The sequence below is a fragment of the Schistocerca nitens genome, chromosome 5 (assembly GCF_023898315.1).
Source record: "Schistocerca nitens isolate TAMUIC-IGC-003100 chromosome 5, iqSchNite1.1, whole genome shotgun sequence".
In the NCBI taxonomy this organism is placed as follows: Eukaryota; Metazoa; Arthropoda; class Insecta; order Orthoptera; family Acrididae; genus Schistocerca; species Schistocerca nitens.
In genome coordinates this window covers 556,540,415-556,560,613 of record NC_064618.1, presented here as the reverse complement: position 1 = coordinate 556,560,613, position 20,199 = coordinate 556,540,415, and the positions used below count along the sequence as shown (strand labels likewise).

Here is a 20,199-nt window from a genome sequence, read left to right as displayed (position 1 = left end):
GGGCTGGTATAGGTTGTGGTAGGAGGCTACATCGGACAAGTCTTACAGTGAGGACAGTCAAAGGGATAGAAACCCTAAGGTATGGAAATGGGTGCAGGAGCATAGTGTCTGACAAAGATACAGTAGGGATTGGGAAGGTGACAAAAAGCTATTCTAGGTGTGGTGGGCAACATTTTGGACACAATGGACCTCATTTCAGGGCATGATTTTTAAGAAGTCACAGCCTTGTCGAACTAGCTGATTAACACATTCAAGATCATGATAACACTGAGTGTAACTGGCAAAACATATAGCATCAAAGGGATAGCAACCTGTGACATAATATGTCGTATACCAGCCGTTACGTAAACACTATTCAGCTTCACATTCGCATGATTACCAACAAGTCAGGATGGATGGGTGTAGGCAGATGATGTATACAGGTAAAACATAACATCCTGTTGCAGAGCACGCTCTAAAATATGACAGTCGTGACCTTGATGCCTGTTTCACCACACGTGTTATCTGGCTTCTTCCCTCCGACACCAGTTTTTCCGAACTCCACACATGGGAATTGGTCTTAATTTATGTTAATTTCTTTGGTCTCAGCATTTCTTCACAGTAACTATTCCTTTCTTCACTCCCTTTTAGTTTTCTATATCTTTCATTTTATGACCTGTCACACTTAGATTACTTACGTAAACTAAGCTAACAACTAATTACAGCTAGTGGTAGCCTCCTCACATTGACAACTATGCGAATGACTTCTAGATTATTTTATTACTAAATACCTTAGCAAAAAAAGCAGCAGTGCTGAGAAAGCCACTTGTACTACTCAGTTGCTGTTTGTCTCTAATATATATAGTATAACTTTACCACAGAGCCCTACCAGTTGTCTGCAAAGTTTAAAACATGTTTAATTTGAACATTAGTGTTAACTGATAGTGTTAGCTGATATTTATATCTCCGAGACCAAATATTCTGATCAATTATAGGAGTGACTAACGAGGTTCCCTTTCACTTTAGTTTTGAATACCTGGGGATTTCCTATTTCCTATCTGATGTCTGAAAGTAACATCAAAGTGCGAAAGCTTCTAGTTAGTTACTTGCATTTTCAATGGATCATCACTGTGACCTTATGCAATGACTTGGAACAAGTCGATTTTGCAACTATAGTACACTTTCTCAGCAAAAAATATGGGAAGATGTTGACAATTTACACGATTTCTTAGATTATCCTCCTCTTCTTATGCATTAGTGATTTATCGTGTGTGTGTGTGTGTGTGTGTGTGTGTGTGAGAGAGAGAGAGAGAGAGAGAGAGAGAGAGATTGAATATAAAGATGATGTGACTTACCAAACGAAAGCGCTGGCAGGTCGATAGACACACAAACAAACACAAACATACACACAAAATTCTAGCTTTTGTAAGCAACGGTTGCTTCATCAGGAAAGAGGAAAGGAGAGGGAAAGACAAAAGGATATGGGTTTTAAGGGAGAGGGTAAGGAGTCATTCCAATCCCGGGAGCGGAAAGACTTACCTTAGGGGGAAAAAAGGACAGGTATACACTCGCACACACACACACACACACACACACACACACACACACACACACACACACACAAACATATCCATCCGCATTCCAATCACCCATTATAACAATACAACAAGGCTTACCTTAGGGGGAAAAAAGGACAGGTATACACTCGCACACACATGCATATCCATCCGCATTCCAATCACCCATTATAACAATACATGAATTTCTTTTCTCCCTCTCTGCTAAGTTTTCTATCGTCTCATAACATTCTTCTACCTCTTCATCTGAATGATTACGTGTTTGCATATAGACCTGGATGATAACTAATTTTTTTTCCCTTTCAGTCTCATCATCATTATTCTTCCACTAACACATTAAACCTTGATAACATTGTCCTTCACTCTTTTACCTATCAAAATTCCAACCCAATGCATTCCATTTTTATCTTCACCTGTATAGTACAATCGGAATCCGTCACTTTTTAGTACTCCACAAACACCCCATCTCACCTCACACATTCAGAGTACATCCAATTTGTTTCTTGTCATTTCATGTTTGGCGTTTTCTTATTTCTCTTCCTGGAGACGGGTTAAAACATTAAAAGTCCCAATCCTCAACAAGTCTTCTTTCTTCTTCTTCTTCTTCCTTCCTTCCTTCCTTTTCCATTTGCCCTAATCTCTGGAGTTCTCACTGTATTCCCCTCCCGGAGTTCAGATTGAGGGGCAGCTATACCTCTGGAATATCGTACAAAGAGGTCCATCCCATGAAGGTCTAGTGAAGTAATTCCAGTGGTGGTTTCCCGTTGTCTTCCACTGTCCTTCACATCCTATCAGCTCGCTGACCCAGTTTCCCGCTGAGTTTGGTTACCCAACCTTCCACTGGGTTTGCTCAGCTTAACAGGGGCACTATGTGTAAATGTGACAAAATCATTCAGGAGGCAGGTACCCATTATTATAATAATCAGTAGTTCTCCATTCAGGCGGACTTGGTTGCAAAGGTAAAAGTCAAACATCAGGGAAGGAATGACACAACACATGTCGGAATTTATCAATCATCAGATATCTTGGAGTAATTACTGCTCGTAGATATTGCATATCAAGTTGTATGTGAGACAAACATTCACCAATAGGCTGTGGATGTTCGTTTCACATACAACTTGAAACACCCTATCTAAGTGCAGTAATTTCTCCTGGATATCTGATGGATAAATTCTGAAATGCGTCATATGAGCAGTAAAGTTATTCCTTGCCTGATTTTTTACTTTTACCACTGCGACCCAGTCAGCCTGAATTCAGAACTACTAATTGTTTTAATTTCAAGTCTTATGTTGGATAGCAAATGACAGAAGAATTTATTTATTTATTATTATTTTTTTTTTCATGTGATACAATTACAAATTCACGATTTTTTTCTTTACTTGTACCTTGAAACATTACTTCTTGTAAATTTCATCACTGTAGATCAACAACAAGTATCCTTTAGGTTTTGATGAGTGTATCTGTGTGTATCAAAATATGAGTCATAAATGGCTGCTACCTTTTGATTGCATTGATTTAAATGTTAACATTTATTGTACCACCTAGGGACCACAGACCTCAGTACGTCACATAAATTTCAACTTGATACATCTAGCTGTTCCTGAGAAAAAGCGGTTTCTAAGAGTCGGACAGACAGATAAACAACAAAGCAAACCTATAGGGTTTCTGTTTTTACCAACTCGAGGCACGGAACCCGACAAATTCATAATAGCGTGGCAAAAAAATCTGAGTAACTAGAACTGTTTAACGACAACTACAAAGAGATCTGTTGAAAGAAGACAGCATATTTTCAATTTCATTTGTGAAAGCATGTTATTCATAACTGCAGTATAAACACTTCATCAGATTACTTCTCCGCAATAATAAACTGTGTTTTCTATAGCCATAAGTATTTTATTTTACTGAACATTATATCTCTATTATTTGTAATATCTAGTTTTTATCATTTGTTTGTCACCTGCATGTTGTCTGTCTGCTCCTTTCTCTCTCATTTTAGTGTCAGCCACTGATTTTTTATCAGTTCATACACATTTTATTCAATGCTGGTATATAATTTTGTCAGTGGGTTTTATCAGCAAATTCACTGTGACAAAGCATGTATTTCAATTCTTGTATAGATTTTCACACCACCTATAAGTCCACCACACTTGTATTTGGTAAACAACATCTAGCTTGAGGAACAGAAATGGTAAGCTAATAACAATGGAATATGCACAAAAAATTACACATCATCCTTTCACCACTGAGTAACTTATGACTAGGGTTAATAGCTAGGCGACTGAGGTTATCAATTACTTTCACAGAATCTATCTAACAGAATTTATGCTACCTGTATATGTCTGATGTGAAATTTCCTGGATTGGGAGCAAACATTTGCTGCTGAGGCGTTTGGTACACTGAAGAAGTTGGCTGTGGGCCTGGTGAAGGGTAAGTTGCACTGTAAGGTCTTGCATACTCGAAGCTTCCTGGAGGAATTGAAACGCCAACTGGTGGTCGAACAACAGCAGCAGCAACTGATGGGACTTGAACAGGTGTTGTACTGCCAATGAAACCTGCAACATCCACAAGAAGCATATGTAACTTACTGTAGTTCAGAGAATCTGAAAAGCTTCAACTCTTTAAAAACAATATAAATTTTATGAGACACACTACAATAATACAGTACCTTCTCTCAAAACAGAGTTCTCAAAAGGGGCTGATGTAATAGATGAATTGCTGTTTGAATAAAGCAAGTCATCTGGTTGTATGAAGACCTTATCATTGGTATGGAAATCATTTGTCTGGTTCTCCTTTTGGTTTGTGTCCGACCCCTTGGATTGTGTAGGATTACTTCTCACAACAGCTTTTCGATTCTTTGCTCTGTACCTACCACAAGTAAAAATATTATTAATTTTAAATTTTTATATATAATACGAAAAACAGATATGAAATTTATCTAGCAGCCCTGCAAGAAACAAGATACACAGGAACAGGACCATGGAAACATACGAACATATTCCAAGCTGCAATGGATCGAAAGATGAATTTCTGAAAAGGCATAGGTTTCACGCTCAGTAAAACAATAGCAGGGGTAATAATCAATTTTCAACCATTTGATAACAGAATAACTGTTATTAGACTAAGAGACAGATTCACAAATATAGCAGTAGTTATGTTACACATCCCAACTGAGATACTGGAGGATGAAAAGAAAGACAGATTCTATGAAAGACTTGAAGAAGTAATTAGTAAGACAACAAGGTATGATACGGAGCTCATTGTTGGAGAACCAATGCTGAAATCAGAAAGGAGAGCTTTCGGAAGTGAATAGGAGGGATAGAAAGCTTACATGCTGAAAGCAATAACAATGGAGTGTGGTTACTTTGCTACACATTTGCAGCCAGCCTAAGGATTATGGCCACATATGTTTCTTGGAAGGACAGTCACAAGGCAACTTGTGTTGTGCCAGGTAGCAGAAAAAAATACTAAATAAACCACATGTTGGTAGACCAAGTGCATAAAAGCGGTGTAATGAATGTGTAAACTACAAGAGGAGCTGAGGCAGGCACGCATCACTACTTAGTCATGACAGACGTACAACAATGAATAGCTATAGCAAATCTAAGGGGAAGAAAGAGCATAAAAGAATGGCATAGTGATGTAAACAAATTTAAAGATAATGGCAAGGCACAGGAATTTGTCATTAAGTTTCAAAAGAGATTTGAGTTTCTAACAATGGAAGACAAGCTTGACTTTGAAGACCAGTGGGAAATGATAAAAACAAGAATGGAAGAAGCAACAGCAGAAATGAATCTGAGAAAAAAGTAAAAGAAAGAAGAGTAGCAAAGGAAAAAACACCCACAAAAAGACTCTAATGAAAGCAAAGAAGCATATTAAAGTGCTAATTGGTAAATCAAAAATCTTCTCAGAAGGAAAAGGGAGAACATTTAGAGAGTCTTTAGACCAGAAGGGTATAAAAACTGCAAGGAACGCAATATCAATTAGGATCTTCAGAAAAGGATATTTATCACAGATGTGTGTATACCACAGATTGGTATTTTAGATAAAAATGGTAAGACGGTTTCGAAATAAACAAAAAGTATAGAAATTTGGAAGAAGTACAGGGCTATTACAAATGATTGAAGCGATTTCATAAATTCACTGTAGCTACATTCATTGACATATGGTCACGACACACTACAGATACGTAGAAAAACTCAAAGTTTTATTCGGCTGAAGCTGCACTTCAGGTTTCTGCCGTCAGAGCGCTCGAGAGCACAGTGAGACAAAATGGCGACAGGAGCCGAGAAAGCATATGTCGTGCTTGAAATGCACTCACATGAGTCAGTCATAACAGTGCAACGACACTTCAGGACGAAGTTCAACAAAGATGCACCAACTGCTAACTCCATTCGGCGATCGTATGCGCAGTTTAAAGCTTCTGGATGCCTCTGTAAGGGGAAATCAACGGGTCGGCCTGCGGTGAGCGAAGAAACGGTTGAACACGTGCGGGCAAGTTTCACGCGTAGCCCGCGGAAGTCGACGAATAAAGCAAGTAGGGAGCTAAACGTACCACAGCCGACGGTTTGGAAAATCTTACGGAAAAGGCTAAAGCAGAAGCCTTACCATTTACAATTGCTACAAGCCCTGACACCCGATGACAGTCAAACGCTTTGAATTTTCGGCGCGGTTGCAACAGCTCATGGAAGAGGATGTGTTCAGTGCGAAACTTGTTTTCAGTGATGAAGCAACATTTTTTCTTAATGGTGAAGTGAACAGACACAATGTGCGAATCTGGGCGGTAGAGAATCCTCACGCATTCGTGCAGCAAATTCGCAATTCGCCAAAAGTTAACGTGTTTTGTGCAATCTCACGGTTTAAAGTTTACAGCCCCTTTTTCTTCTGTGAAAAAAACGTTACAGGACACGTGTATCTGGACATGCTGGAAAATTGGCTCATGCCACAACTGGAGACCGACAGCGCCGACTTCATCTTTCAACAGGATGGTGCTCCACCGCACTTCCATCATGATGTTCGGCATTTCTTAAACAGGAGATTGGAAAACCGATGGATCGGTCGTAGTGGAGATCATGATCAGCAACTCATGTCATGGCCTCCACGCTCTCCCGACTTAACCCAATGCGATTTCTTTCTGTGGGGTTATGTGAAAGATTCAGTGTTTAAACCTCCTCTACCAAGAAACGTGCCAGAACTGCGAGCTCGCATCAACGATGCTTTCGAACTCATTGATGGGGACATGCTGCGCCGAGTGTGGGAGGAACTTGATTATCGGCTTGATGTCTGCCGAATCACTAAAGGGGCACATATCGAACATTTGTGAATGCCTAAAAAAACTTTTTGAGTTTTTGTATGTGTGTGCAAAGCATTGTGAAAATATCTCAAATAATAAAGTAGTTATTGTTGAGCTGTGAAATCGCTTCAATCATTTGTAATAACCCTGTATTTTGAGGAGCTTTTAAACGTCAAAGATGGAAGTACAGAAATGGAGGAACAACATAAAAACCAGAATGTAGATCCATTAGCTGCAATGCCTACAACGAATGAGGTAGTGCGAAACAAATTCACAAACTTTTGACCAACATTTTGAATGATGAAAGACTGTTATCAGTCCATAAAAAGCGTAATAAACAAGAATGCAGAAATTATAGAGGTATCTCATTAATTAGTACAGCCTACAAAGCGATCAAGAAGATTCTCCAGAAAAAGTAGAAACCTCATTTAAAGGGGGTAACAGATGAGAAATGAAAGGGATTTATAAAGAATCGATATGCCACTGATCAAATATTCGCACTAGAAGTAGCCATATAAAAATAATAGGAATACAGCAAAACAATGACAATATTGTTTGTTGATTTTAAGAAAGCCTACAGTAGCAGGAACAGAGAAAAGTTGTAAGACAAAATAGAAAAGCTTAGAATGCTACAGAAAATTGCAACTTTTATAAAACCTGCACTGGAAGGTTCAAAAGGGATAACGAAAATGAAAGGAGAATATTCCACGGCTTTTGACCTAAAGACACATAGGGAGAGAATATCACCACTCTCATTCAATATAATAATAAAGGGAATTGTGGATGTAGCAAGTGAAGCGGCAGTGGGAATTAGCGTGGGAATAGAAATGAATGTACTTGCCTTTGCAGATGAGATAACATTAATTGCTGAAAAAGTTGATGATCTAAAAGTACTCACAAGAAAGCTATTTAAATTAGTAATAAAAGCTGGATTGGAGGTAACTGACAAGAAGTCAAAATTCATGAGGGTAGTAAGAAATTACATGGCAAAAATGTGGGATACCCTGGAGGCTGATAATCACATGTTCGAAGAAGCAGACAAGTTTAAATATCTGGTAACTTAAGATAACAATGAAATGAAATTATCATATTAAAATAGTAAGAAACAATAAACACAAGCAACAATCAAAGTGGCATCCACAACATATTACTCAAAACATTACTGTCATATATATATATATATATATATATATATATATATATATATATATATATATATTCAAGAGGAACCAAAATAATGATATGCAAACCTAGTCAGACCGGTGTTATTACATTACTGGTCATTAAAATTGCTACACCAAGAAGAAATGCAGATGATAAACGGGTATTCATTGGACAAATATATTATACTAGAACTGACATGTGATTACATTTTCACACAATTTGGGTGCATGGATCCTGAGAAATCAGTACCCAGAACAACCACCTCTGGCCGTAATAACAGCTTTGATACGCCTGGGCATTTAGTCAAACAGAGCTTGGGTGGCGCGTACAAGTACAGCTGCCCATGCAGCTTCAACACGATACCATAGTTCATCAAGAGTAGTGACTAGCGTATTGTGACGAGCCAGTTGTTCGGCCACCATTGACCAGACTCTTTCAACTGGTGAGAGACCTGGAGAATGTGCTGGCCAGGGCAGCAGTCGAACGTTTTCTGTATCCAGAAAGGCCCGTACAGGACCTGCAACATGCGGTCTTGCATTATCCAGTTGAAATGTAGGGTTTTGCAGGGATCGAATGAAGGGTAGAGCCACGGGTCGTAACACATCTGAAATGTAACGTCCACTGTTCAAAGTGCCATCAATGCGAAGAAGAGGTGACCAAGACGTGTAACCAATGGCACCATACCATCACGCCGGGTGATATGCCAGTATGGTGATGACGAATACATGCTTCCAATGTGCGTTCACCGCGATGTCGCCAAACACGGATGCGACCATCATGATGCTGTAAACAGAACCTGGATTCATCCGAAAAAATGACATTTTGCCATTCATGCACCCAGGTTCTTCATTGAGTACACCATCACAGGCGCTCCTGTTGTGATGCAGTGTCAAGGGTAACTGCAGCCATGGTCTCCGAGCTGATAGTCCATGCTGCTGCAGACATCGTCTAACTGTTTGTGCAGATGGTTTTTGTCTCGCAAATGTCCCCATCTGTTGACTCGGGGATCGAGATGCGGCTGCACAATCCGTTACAGCCATGCGGATAAGATGCCTGTCATCTGGACTGTTAGTGATACGAAGCAATTGGGATCCAGCACAGCATTCCGTATTACCCTTCTGAATCCACCGATTCCATATTCTGCTAACAGTCATTGGATCTTGACCAACGCGAGCAGCAATGTCGCGATACAATAAACCACAATCGCGATAGGCTACAATCCGACCTTTATCAAAGTTGGAAATGTGATGGTACATATTTCTCCCCTTTACATGAGGCATCACAACAACGTTTCACCGGAAACTTTCCTCATGTCAGCACGCTTTAGGTGTCACCACCGGCATCAACCTTGTGTGAATGCTCTGAAAAGCTAATCATTTGCATATCACACCATCTTCTTCCTGTCGGTTAAATTTCACGTCTGTAGCACGTCATCTTCATGGCGTAGCAATTTTAATGGCCAGTAGTGTATATGGGAGAGAGAAATGGAAAATAGATAAGTATAAGATAAATCAAACAATGGAAAATCCAGTCTGGATTGTTAAGTGTAAGATATAAGGTGAGGAAGATAAAGGTTTTTGAAAATAAAATCCTGAAGATATTTGGACTTATTTGTGAAAGAGGAGAATGGCAAAGAGAAAGAACAAGCAGCTCAGGAAGATATATGATGAACCAAATTTTGTTTCGGAAGACAAGACACAGAGACTGATGTGGGCAAGTCACTCCCACAGACAACAGGAGGAATCAAGATTTACAGAAGTGTCAGAGAATAAACCAGAAGAACGAAGCCCTTCACACAGACACTTGGAGTGGCCAGGTGGCCACGGATCTTCAGATACTTTGAGCAAGAGAAAAAGGTATCAAAGACAAAATGCTGTACTGGAGGCGACCTGACAAAGCCAAATACCAGCAGTGGTTTGTGGGATCAGGAGAGTAAGAGTAAATAACTACACATAATATGAAAGATGAAAGAACAAATTTATGTTTATTAAATGATAGAAATTGCATTTACATAGCAATTAAGGAAATGCCACTTCTGTAAAATGAGCACTTACTTTTCAAGCTCTTCTTCTGAATGAGCAAATGTACAGTTTGTCCCACGTGGACAACTACCTCGTAAGGTGTGATCTCGGCACATGCTTATTTTGTATTTTGGATTATGCGTATGGCTTGTCTCTTGAAGTCTTCGACTACCGTGATGTTGAATAAATTCGACTAGGCCAGTAACTACAGTTCTCACAGCTTCAAGGGCACCACAGCACTCGGACCATGTTGGTGAGGTTGATTCTGATTTGAAGAAAGATTGATGACAATAATACAGTAAAATTTAATGCAATGCATCAGTCGTCAAATAAGTTATATCATATACTGCTGTACAAGGCAGTAATGCCAGTTATAATTAAATTTATGCACTTCCTAAAACATTTCTCATAATGATTAGCTGTAATACGAGACCCTAAAATATAAATTGATACTCAGAAATGTGTAATAAGCTCAGTGCAATTTATATATACCTAGTTCACAGAATTATTTACTGAAAAGAGAAATCTGCTAAAAAAGTCGATTCTATACATATGACGAACATAATAACTTCTCTACACGATATTTGATAACCACCCATTTGGTCACAATACTGATGCAACAACAAAAGCAAGGGTGCAGCTGTAGTGATTTCGCATTATCTGAACTAACTACAGAATCTGTAAGAGATCAGACAACAATGCCATACATTGCTTGAATGTAGTTCTGGACTGTATAACAAAAGTATAAATTTTGATGATAACAGCTGTTGTTATATGATACACAGCTGAAAATGGTAGAATACAGTGCTGCCAGAGGATCTACAGCATTTTAATACTGTCATGGACATTCATCTTGGGTCACACCACGTCAGCCAGGGATAGAGGCCATATGTGTGTGTGTGTGTGTGTGTGTGTGTGTGTGTGTGTGTTTTTCTGTTTCTAAAGAAGGACTATTTTATTTGAAAGTTTAAATGTTTAGCAGTCTTTTCATTGTGCCTGTCTGTGACTCAGCACCTCCTCTATGTGGTGAGCAGAAATCTATTGTGGTTCATAATATCGTTGTTATTACATCATGAACTTTCTAAAATTTGTAAATAAGAGAGACGGTGATATAGAGAAGATGACAATAATGACACCGTAATATATGTATTTAATATGTCATCACACATCACAAACAATTACACAAAGAGGCCTTTTTGGGAGAAAAAATTACTCTTGGCAGGGCACCCATAAAAAATAAAGACCAATGCTGATTCTGTTCAGTCAGTGTCTACACAATTCTGACATGTAAAAGATTTTATTTTTTTGGTAGAAACTCATACATAAATTTTATGTACGAAATTCAGGACGTGTGTGCAATGTAACATACTGAGCGTCTCCTACTGAACTATATGATACATCCGACTACTAAATATCTTGAAAAAGCAATAATTTTGTAACATTAACATACTTGTGTGTGTGTGTGGGGGGGGTGCAGTAGCGTTCTCGCTTCCCACGCCCGGGTTCCCGGGTTCGATTCCCGGCGGGGTCAGGGATTTTCTCTGCCTCGTGATGGCTGGGTGTTGTGTGCTGTCCTTAGGTTAGTTACGTTTAAGTAGTTCTAAGTTCTAGGGGACTGATGACCATAGATGTTAAGTCCCATAGTGCTCAGAGCCATTTGAACCATTTGTGTGTGTGTGTGTGTGTGTGTGGGGGGGGGGGGGGGGTCCATATCCTAATTTTCAACTTACACAAACCATTGGTCAATGGCACGAAGAGCAACAGTCTACAACAGAAAGCAATTTATACAGTTTTATTAAATGACGTAATTATTTATTCGCTAGTAAACAATCTTCAATTTACTGGTCTTCAGTATGAACTAGAAGAGTGTTTTTTAATATAAAATGATAAAACTTCAGTATTGTAGTGTGTGCAACTGAAACACCAATTATTCTTACTGAAATTTTACATATTCTAATACTAACTTTGAAGAGATTTATTTTAGAAAATTTAGCATGGAAAAACTTCACACGTCATAAACAGGTAATTCAAGTTATATTTGCGTTCTCTGTTAACCTTGATGTCACAAGTTAAATTATTTGCCTTGATCTTTTATCACTGAAATTTACAAAAACCATTAATTATAATAATGTTGAAAGCAGGATGTACTGTCAGTAGTCTATATATGGGCTACTGTCAATATAAACGCAGAGATTTCCATACACTCTGTCTCATCTACTGCCTTATAAATGTACACTGTCCCTCATATCTCTCCTCGTCCCTAACGCTCCTGTCGGAACAACATGACAGAAACACACGTTCCCATTATAACAAAATCCTCTCCGTTCCACTGCATCGCTCAGTCACCTTCTCCAAGTCCTTTACAGTAGCGGGAACCCGACTCTGGAATAACCTCCCTCGTTATGTTAGAGAACTGAAAAACATGTCCGGCTTCAAAAATCAGTTAATGACGTATCTACTTAAGCAACAGTAATGCCTTCCTCTGTACATGAATGCACTTCACCTCATTACTTCCCTCTTTCCCCCTCCTTAAATCTCCCTTCCCCAAAACTCGCTATACTAGTAAACATGTACTTTACACACGAAGATATTAATGTACATCTGCACAGACCTTCATTACTATTGCCATGTTTGTCATTATTATTTGATTTTTTTTACTGTTATTATTATTGCTTTTATCATAATCTGTATGTATAGCACCTCTTGTAAAAATATTCCAAGCATTTACTTTATTAGGTCTTAGTCATGTTTATCATTATTATTTGATTTGTTTTCTGTTATTATTATTGCTTTTATCATAATCTGTATGTATAGTACCTGTTGTAAAAATACTGCCGCATTTACTTTATTAGGTCTTAGTCACTACTCTTTATTCATATTGTCACTAGAGTAAGGTAATTTTCTCATTTAAACTATGGTCATGATGTAACTCTGATGTGTGAAATGCTGCATGTGTGGAACACTGGTCCGATATAAGAGAGGGCCTGATGGCCCTAATCTGATCAGGTTAAATAAATAATAACAAATAAAGTATGTTCATTTGTTAAGTAGTTGCTACAGAGTAGTATTTGTCACTCTGTTGTTGTAAAATAGCTGTGATAGAGCTATTGTGGTCAGGCACATGTTTTATATGAGTAAGTGAAGAAAATTAAAAATTCAGGCGTGTTTGATTTTTATTTCAGAAAGCAATAATACACAATCGCTAAAAATTGCAGAATAAGCCAAAAAACAGAGCATAAACCAAAAAAGTAACAAACCTAGGACATCTGCAGTGAACAATTGCCACCACCTTCAAATTCTTCAAGATAAGTATACGAAACAAAAGTTTTTTTGTTTCCTGATCTAAATCTTCTACAACATGCAAAACACCTCATTTAACTGCCAAGGAAAATGTAATTTACAACAAAAATTTTGAGCGAATTTAGATCTTGGATTGAAATTGGTAATGTAGTGTGTTGCACTTTCTATTAATCGCTGGCAATTCAGCTGCCTTGCAGGTGACTTTTTTGTTTTTGTTTTGTGTCATGTCTAAAGGTAACTTTATACCTAGACAATTAATTTTGTAACAGAGTCAAGCAGCACGCCATCAGTACTGTATTTTAGCATCACTACAATGTTTTTCCTACTCATTCACACCAACTTACATTTATCCCCATTTAAAGCAAACAGCCACCCATTGCACCAGATAGAAATTCTGTCTTAGTTGATTAGTGACTGAACAGACTTTTTGACCTGCTTACAGGTATCATGTAGGACTAGAATTTTCTAGGATTCTTGGAAAGACCTTTTGCCAACATCTGTCTATATCCAACTGATACCGACTGGAACATCTGAAGGAGACATTACATTCTAAATGAACCAAACATAGCTACAACCACAGAGACCATGTGACTACTGAATAACATATTGGTATCTTAGAATATGAGCGATTACTGAAGGTCGAAATTAAATAGCACCAGTACTTTCGGAAGAGCCACTATCAAGCAATTAAAAACACAAAAAGAAGAAGGAAGAAAGAAAGAAAGAATCCTGTACAATAATGATGCTAATGGCACTGCCACAGTGGTAACACTGGTTCGTCTCATAACACTGAAGTTCAGTGCTGCTGCGCTTGGCTATCATTTGGATAGGTCACCGGTCTGGGTCTCCCGAGCATTGTTGGCAAGTGGGATGCATTCAGCCCTTGCGAGGCCAGGACATAATGATGCCTATCAATACAAATACTGTGAAGAGCAGCAGCCTACAGTGCTTATGGCAGTATGTAGAGTAGTGTTTGTCTTCTTCACCTTTCATAAGATGGGACACAATTCCATTACAGTGCAGTAGCAAAATGAATTAATTATGTTTGTGTGTACTAAAAGCTGTGCTATGAAAAACGTGGTGCATCTTGCAGCAGTTGGAAGTCGCATTACAACTGTGGCTGAAAGATGGTGACATTGGATTGGGATTGCTAGCACGTGTCTAATTTTCTGGCTAAAAATGTAGGATGTGTGGTAGGATTTCCACTGGGTCCTTCCTGTCTTATTGCAAGCAAACATTCTCAAAGGAATAGCATTCAATGGAGATCTACTGGAATTTTTACGAAAGATACAGTGGTCACTCAAAATCTTTTACAAAGGGCAAAGAGAAAGAAAAAAATGGACCAAGAAGGACTGCAAATGTTATCTTATCCAACAAATCATATATTGTTTATATGTGATTGATGCACAGCATCGTGTGGGAGAGACGGGTGAAGTCTGCAAGTGATATGTGGCATTTGATGGCTGTAGAAAGTCTCATGAGCTGAAGTTCACACCCGTAGGTGGTGAATCCGGCATCGCTGGTGTAGCCCCAAGTGATAAGCACTAATGGTGCTGCTGCTGTTGGGGAAGGCTGACTGCCATCCACATCGCTTGGGAAAGGATGTCGAGAAGGTCCCATGTCGGGTAGAGAAACCTGTGACATGCTGGATCCTCAGCTGTGTGTTATGCGATGAGCACAGCATCGAATGGAAGACGAGGTCCTGGGGTGCGGGGGCGGTATCCAGGACAGCCGGCAGCCGTGACCTGGTGACCGGTAAGGGTGGGCCTGGGGTGGCTGGTAGCGACTAATGCATGGACTGCCTGAAGCCAGTCCAGAAGGCGACAGTACCACATCAATAATAGATGGGTCACAATGGGCAGAAAAACATGTAGGCCTAACAGAAAATTGGATAAATCGTGCCAAAGCACTTGGAAGGGACCGGTGTTGTGCAAAAACATGAGGGAACATAATCTGTCATGTGCTAGCACACAGCATGGAAAAATGATATACGGAAGCACTTGGGGGAATTGTGTGATACAGAAGGACTTAGGAGGGAATGTGTGGTAGAGAAGAACTTGAGAGGGAAATGTGTGTATGTGGAAGCAGCTGGGAGGGGGGGGGGGTGGAAGCACTTGGGGGGAGGGGGAATTCATGAGGTGTGGGGGCACTTCCGTGAGGGCGGTAGAGGAGGGGGGGGGGATCTTGTGGTGCAGAAGCACTTCTTGGAGGGAATTTTGTGGTTTGGAAGCACTAGGGTTAGGGAACTGTGCTGTGCAGAAATACTCAGGAGAAAGTAGGACATTTAGTGCATAAATTAGGCACAGAAAGGAAACTTCAAAGACCTGTGCACACAGGAGGCATAAAAACAAACAAAAAGCGCATAGAAGGCGTCGGATGGGACTGGGCCAGGTGCAGAAGGAAAGACACATATTGGGAACAGAGAGAGACAGAAACATGATGTAGAGTCGAAGTGGACGAAAATGTCAACACCACCTGCAGAGGAGGAGGCTGTGACAGTGCAGTCTGGCAACAGCAAACTCTAGTGGGGCAACAGAGATGGTGGTGGTAAGCAGCTGGCATCAGGATTCCAATCACAGGGCCCGGAGTCATGCCAGAAACAAGAGGTAGCGCCATTGGTGGGTGGAGGTGGTCAGTCCCAGCGGTGCACTGAGGACAGTGGTCGGTTACGTCTAGAGTCATGATGACATCAGCCTCAGGTTCAGGTTCTATGCTGGGAACCATCAACCATGGCAAACACAGAAGAGCCACTTTGTAGGGAAGCTCCAATCTGTGGATAAACAGACCAACAAGCCAAAGCAATATGTAGCAGGGCCAGACACACATGTAAGCACTCATTCTAAAAATAACAAATACCTTCTTGCCAATTAATATGGCAGATGAGAAGAGCACTGAAGAACCTCACAAAAACATTTTCCTCATCGCCAATTAGTATGTCTGCTGCGGGCGGTTCCAAAAGTAAAGGCCCACGTATAAACTGAACAGAACCTTATTTGTAGTAAGAAACATAATTGGTAGACAGGTCTTGAAAAGTCATTAACCAAAACAAGCTCTTTTGGTTGAACTCAAACTGTCTGGTACTCAGAAATGGCTCTGAGCGCTATGGGACTTAACATCTATGGTCATCAGTCCCCTAGAACTTTGAACTACTTAAACCTAACTACCCTAAGGACATCACACAACACCCAGTCATCACAATGCAGAGAAAATCCCTGACCCCGCCGGGAATCGAACCCGGGAACCCGGGCGTGGAAAGCGAGAACGCTACCGCACGACCACCAGCTGCGGAGTCTGGTACTCAGAAAACTAATTTGTTAAGCTAGCAATCCCAGTTTAAAAGTAAGTCCAAAATAAACTTTACTATGTTGAACACAAAACGGCCCATCCACCTGGTGATGGGGGAAACAGAAGTTATGAATTAAAGCTTTTGGCGCACTAAAGAGACAAACCAAGTCCGACCAAAGTTCATGATATTCTTTTTTTTTTTTTAGAGATGAAGTCCAATTAAAGTTAATGACGCGCTTAATATTGAGTCCAAGTTCTCAAGGAGAATTTACAAAGTCCTGTGAAGCCAAATTATAAACAATCAAAGAAATACTAAAATCCAAAAGTCAATCTTCCCATCAGGGCAGCGTCGTCTTCATGGAAGGCCCACTGCAGGATCTAGGATGAGAAGACTGGCTCAGAAGGTGGTGACAGTGCAGTGACAGCCCCAAAGTGAGCTCCTGATTGAGAAAATCCACACTAATTCGGTGCCTGATCCAGGAAGCCCACTCTAATTGAAATGGTGTTTTGCTTCCTGTCATGTCATTGGTCTAAGAAAGAGATCAGTGGCGCTAGCATCTTCTACTGGCACTTTGTTGGTCGCCTGGTAGTCAAGTGTGTTGTAGCAGCTCTTGAGTATCTTCTGTAATGGAGCAGGCTGCCTGTGTAGCTTGGCTGTGAGAGTGGTTGCAGGCAGAGTAGAGGTAAGCCACACAACACTGCAGTTTGTCTGTCATCTTAAGGAGTACTATAATATTAGTTGACCTGTCTTTCAAAATTGCAATTCTCACATCCACTGAGCTAAAGCTTTAGTATCACTGGGCTAAAGCTGTGGCTTCACTTGAACAGAGAGGGACAATCACACTCAATGATTATTTGTTTGATGCTTCAGTTAGATTACCTGCAAAGTACTACAGTAGACACTGAAACACAATTACTGCTCCTGCCTTTGATGTTATGTTACTGGTGTGTTTAAGTATGCTTTGGGTGTACTTGTTTCGAGTTTCTTTAAATGTGTTTGGTGAAACTATAACAATCGGAAAAAATGAGGCACAAAGATGAAAGTCATTCATTTATTTTGTTTTAATATACCTTCCCACATCTGCAACCTTACCAGAATCCATTGTAACTGTCAAGATGTATTAATCAGCAGTAGCCATTGCACAAGCAAATCTATTTTCCATCTTTTATTTCAAAATTTTCCTTGTTTCTTGCCATAGACTTCTCTCAAATCCTTTTAGGATTTCAAAATTTCATTTTATTCTCCTCTACCCATACCATTATTTGAAAAAGATATTGGTTTATCTTACCATGAAAAGTCTTCTTTGGTTAGCAAACAGTCTACAGTCTAGAAGAGTGTCTTTGGCACTGACAGCTCAGCTCAGTAGCATTGTTTTGTTGCCAAGTAACTGCAAAAAGCCAGACCACTGATGGACTGTGTTTGAACACACAGCACAAGCCAAGTTGCCACAAAGCAAAACTAATGCAATCATGTTTGAAATATAGCTGTGAGCGTGTTATGTTTAACTGGTGCTGTCATTTTGTTTTGTTTACCTAGAAGTCTAGTTTGTCATTTGTTCATTTTGGGTGTTTTCGGTGCTTATTCACTTCTATTTCATTTCAAACTATATCAGTGCAAGCAGAACACACCACCTGAACCTCTCCTTTCTGTCGCTCAGATTGTAAAGAGGATTGCAACAGCTTTGAAAGTAAGTAAAATCGCTATTGTAACAACAGGGAAAGAACAGTACAATGTAGATTGTGACAAGTGTGGCACAACAAGGCTGCAGACACCAGAAACAGATGTCTCTGAGGAAGAAGCAAGTGTCAGCATTGGATAATTTTCAGAAATATGCTATTTGTCATCTATACATATTATTAATTAATGAATGTCCCTCATCACATTTTCCTGTCTGCATGTTACAGCTAATCTCAGAAATTATTTTAGGGATTTTGATATGGTTTCCACTAAGAGAGTGAACAATCTGTGACAAAGGTTTCTGTAAGTCACTACATATTATAAACAAGGCATCACCATACATACTTAGTGCTACCCATGTGAAATGAGGGCTTGGTGCTACCCATGTGAAATGAGAGCTTGTCATTAGTCATATATATAACTATTGTAAGATAAGAAAACATCTTACACTACTAAAATTGCTCATGTTGCTTCAGAAAGACGATCTTTTTAAAGGCAGCATATTTTCACTATGTACAACGCTTACAGATACACATTTTAGATATTTAGTTATTAATGAATTTAAAACATTAACAGAAAGTGTAAGACACCATTTTGTAAGGCTAATCCCAGTGGATGTTGTTAGTGCATTTCCACCCATCAGAATGTCATACTGCTGACAAATTTTTCTATTTTCTTTTTGGAGAATTATGGCAAGGATAAACTTTGAGCTTATAAATGCATGTTAACTGTAGCTGTAATTATTCTGTTACATAAAATGTATGGTGTGTGAACGAGATGCAGTGACAGCAGAGCTACATGCTAGCAAGAACTGGGACCACAGATGCTGAAGGATATCAAAGGTGATGTGCCCAAAATATTCGGCCAAAAAATGGCATCACCTGAAATTCTTACAATAAATGGAAATGCTGTGTGGCTAGGGCATCTCGTCCGGCCTGGTGCAAGACTTTCGAGCTGGGAATCGAACCCAGGCCGTTAGGTATTACATTCCGTCTCACTGACCCCTCACCTACCAGGGACAGACATTCTTACAATGACTTTAAAGAATTAAAATACATTCCTTGGTACATTAAAAAATGGTCTATTTGAGTTTTTAAGTTGTGTATGAAGTCAGAGGCAGGCTTGGGAATTCAGTAATGTACAAGGTTACATTGTTCCGTGTAAATACACGAGAAAATATTAAAGGGAATGCATTTTAATTCTCAGCTTAGACATTATGTGGGTATGATTAATAAAATCTTGGATAGTGTCAGTACATACACCGTGTGGTGGCTTGTGTAGTATCGATGTAGGTGGCAATGCCTGAAGAGGAAAAGTAGAGGTTTTTAAAATAGAAATTGGCAATGCCAAATAGGCCCTGGTGTCTTTTAATGAATAAACTTGCTGTCAAGATAATAAAGAAGCAGTGTGACTCTAACACGATGTCAATCAATGTATAACAAACTGTGATGAATAAAGCTCCAGTGGTACAGCAGAACTTACTTCATAATTGCAGTGAGAAGAAGTTATATCTCTTGCCATGTTTTGCAATTTTAAAGTCAACATACTTGCATGAAAGCAGCAATAATATTTAAACAACAATAGATCAAGTAATCACCAAAGAATCAGATGAGTATCAATTTAAAGTTCTTTTTTTAATTTCTGAAAAGAAAACTTAAATTATTCTTTTCATTCAGCAGTCTACTAATAGATATTTCTGAAACAGAGATATCGCCTGGGGAGCTCACAGCATGTTAAAGAACTGTTACTGTTTGATGCTGATTAATGATTCTACTGCAGTTAAAGTATTATCTTCTTCCCAACTGAAAGAATATATAGCTGGTGATTTGTTCGAAGATCCTTTTGAATAATGAATGTGAGGTAACATTGCACTCTGTGTGCCTTGTACTAAAACAGTAATAAATA

At 39.4% G+C, this 20,199-nt stretch overlaps 1 protein-coding gene across 2 annotated transcripts in view; it reads right to left on the bottom strand.

Moving 5' to 3' along the window:
• Positions 1-20,199, bottom strand: part of LOC126260134 (roquin-1) — a 234,916-nt gene that overhangs the window by 136,471 nt on the left and 78,246 nt on the right. For both annotated transcript variants that reach the window (XM_049957380.1, XM_049957381.1), the window contains exons 7-9: positions 10,065-10,296; positions 4,222-4,421; positions 3,886-4,108 (exon numbers count right to left, since the gene is read on the bottom strand). In XM_049957380.1, the coding sequence (XP_049813337.1) occupies positions 3,886-4,108; positions 4,222-4,421; positions 10,065-10,296 (655 nt within the window). The remainder of the gene's footprint in view (positions 1-3,885; positions 4,109-4,221; positions 4,422-10,064; positions 10,297-20,199) is intronic.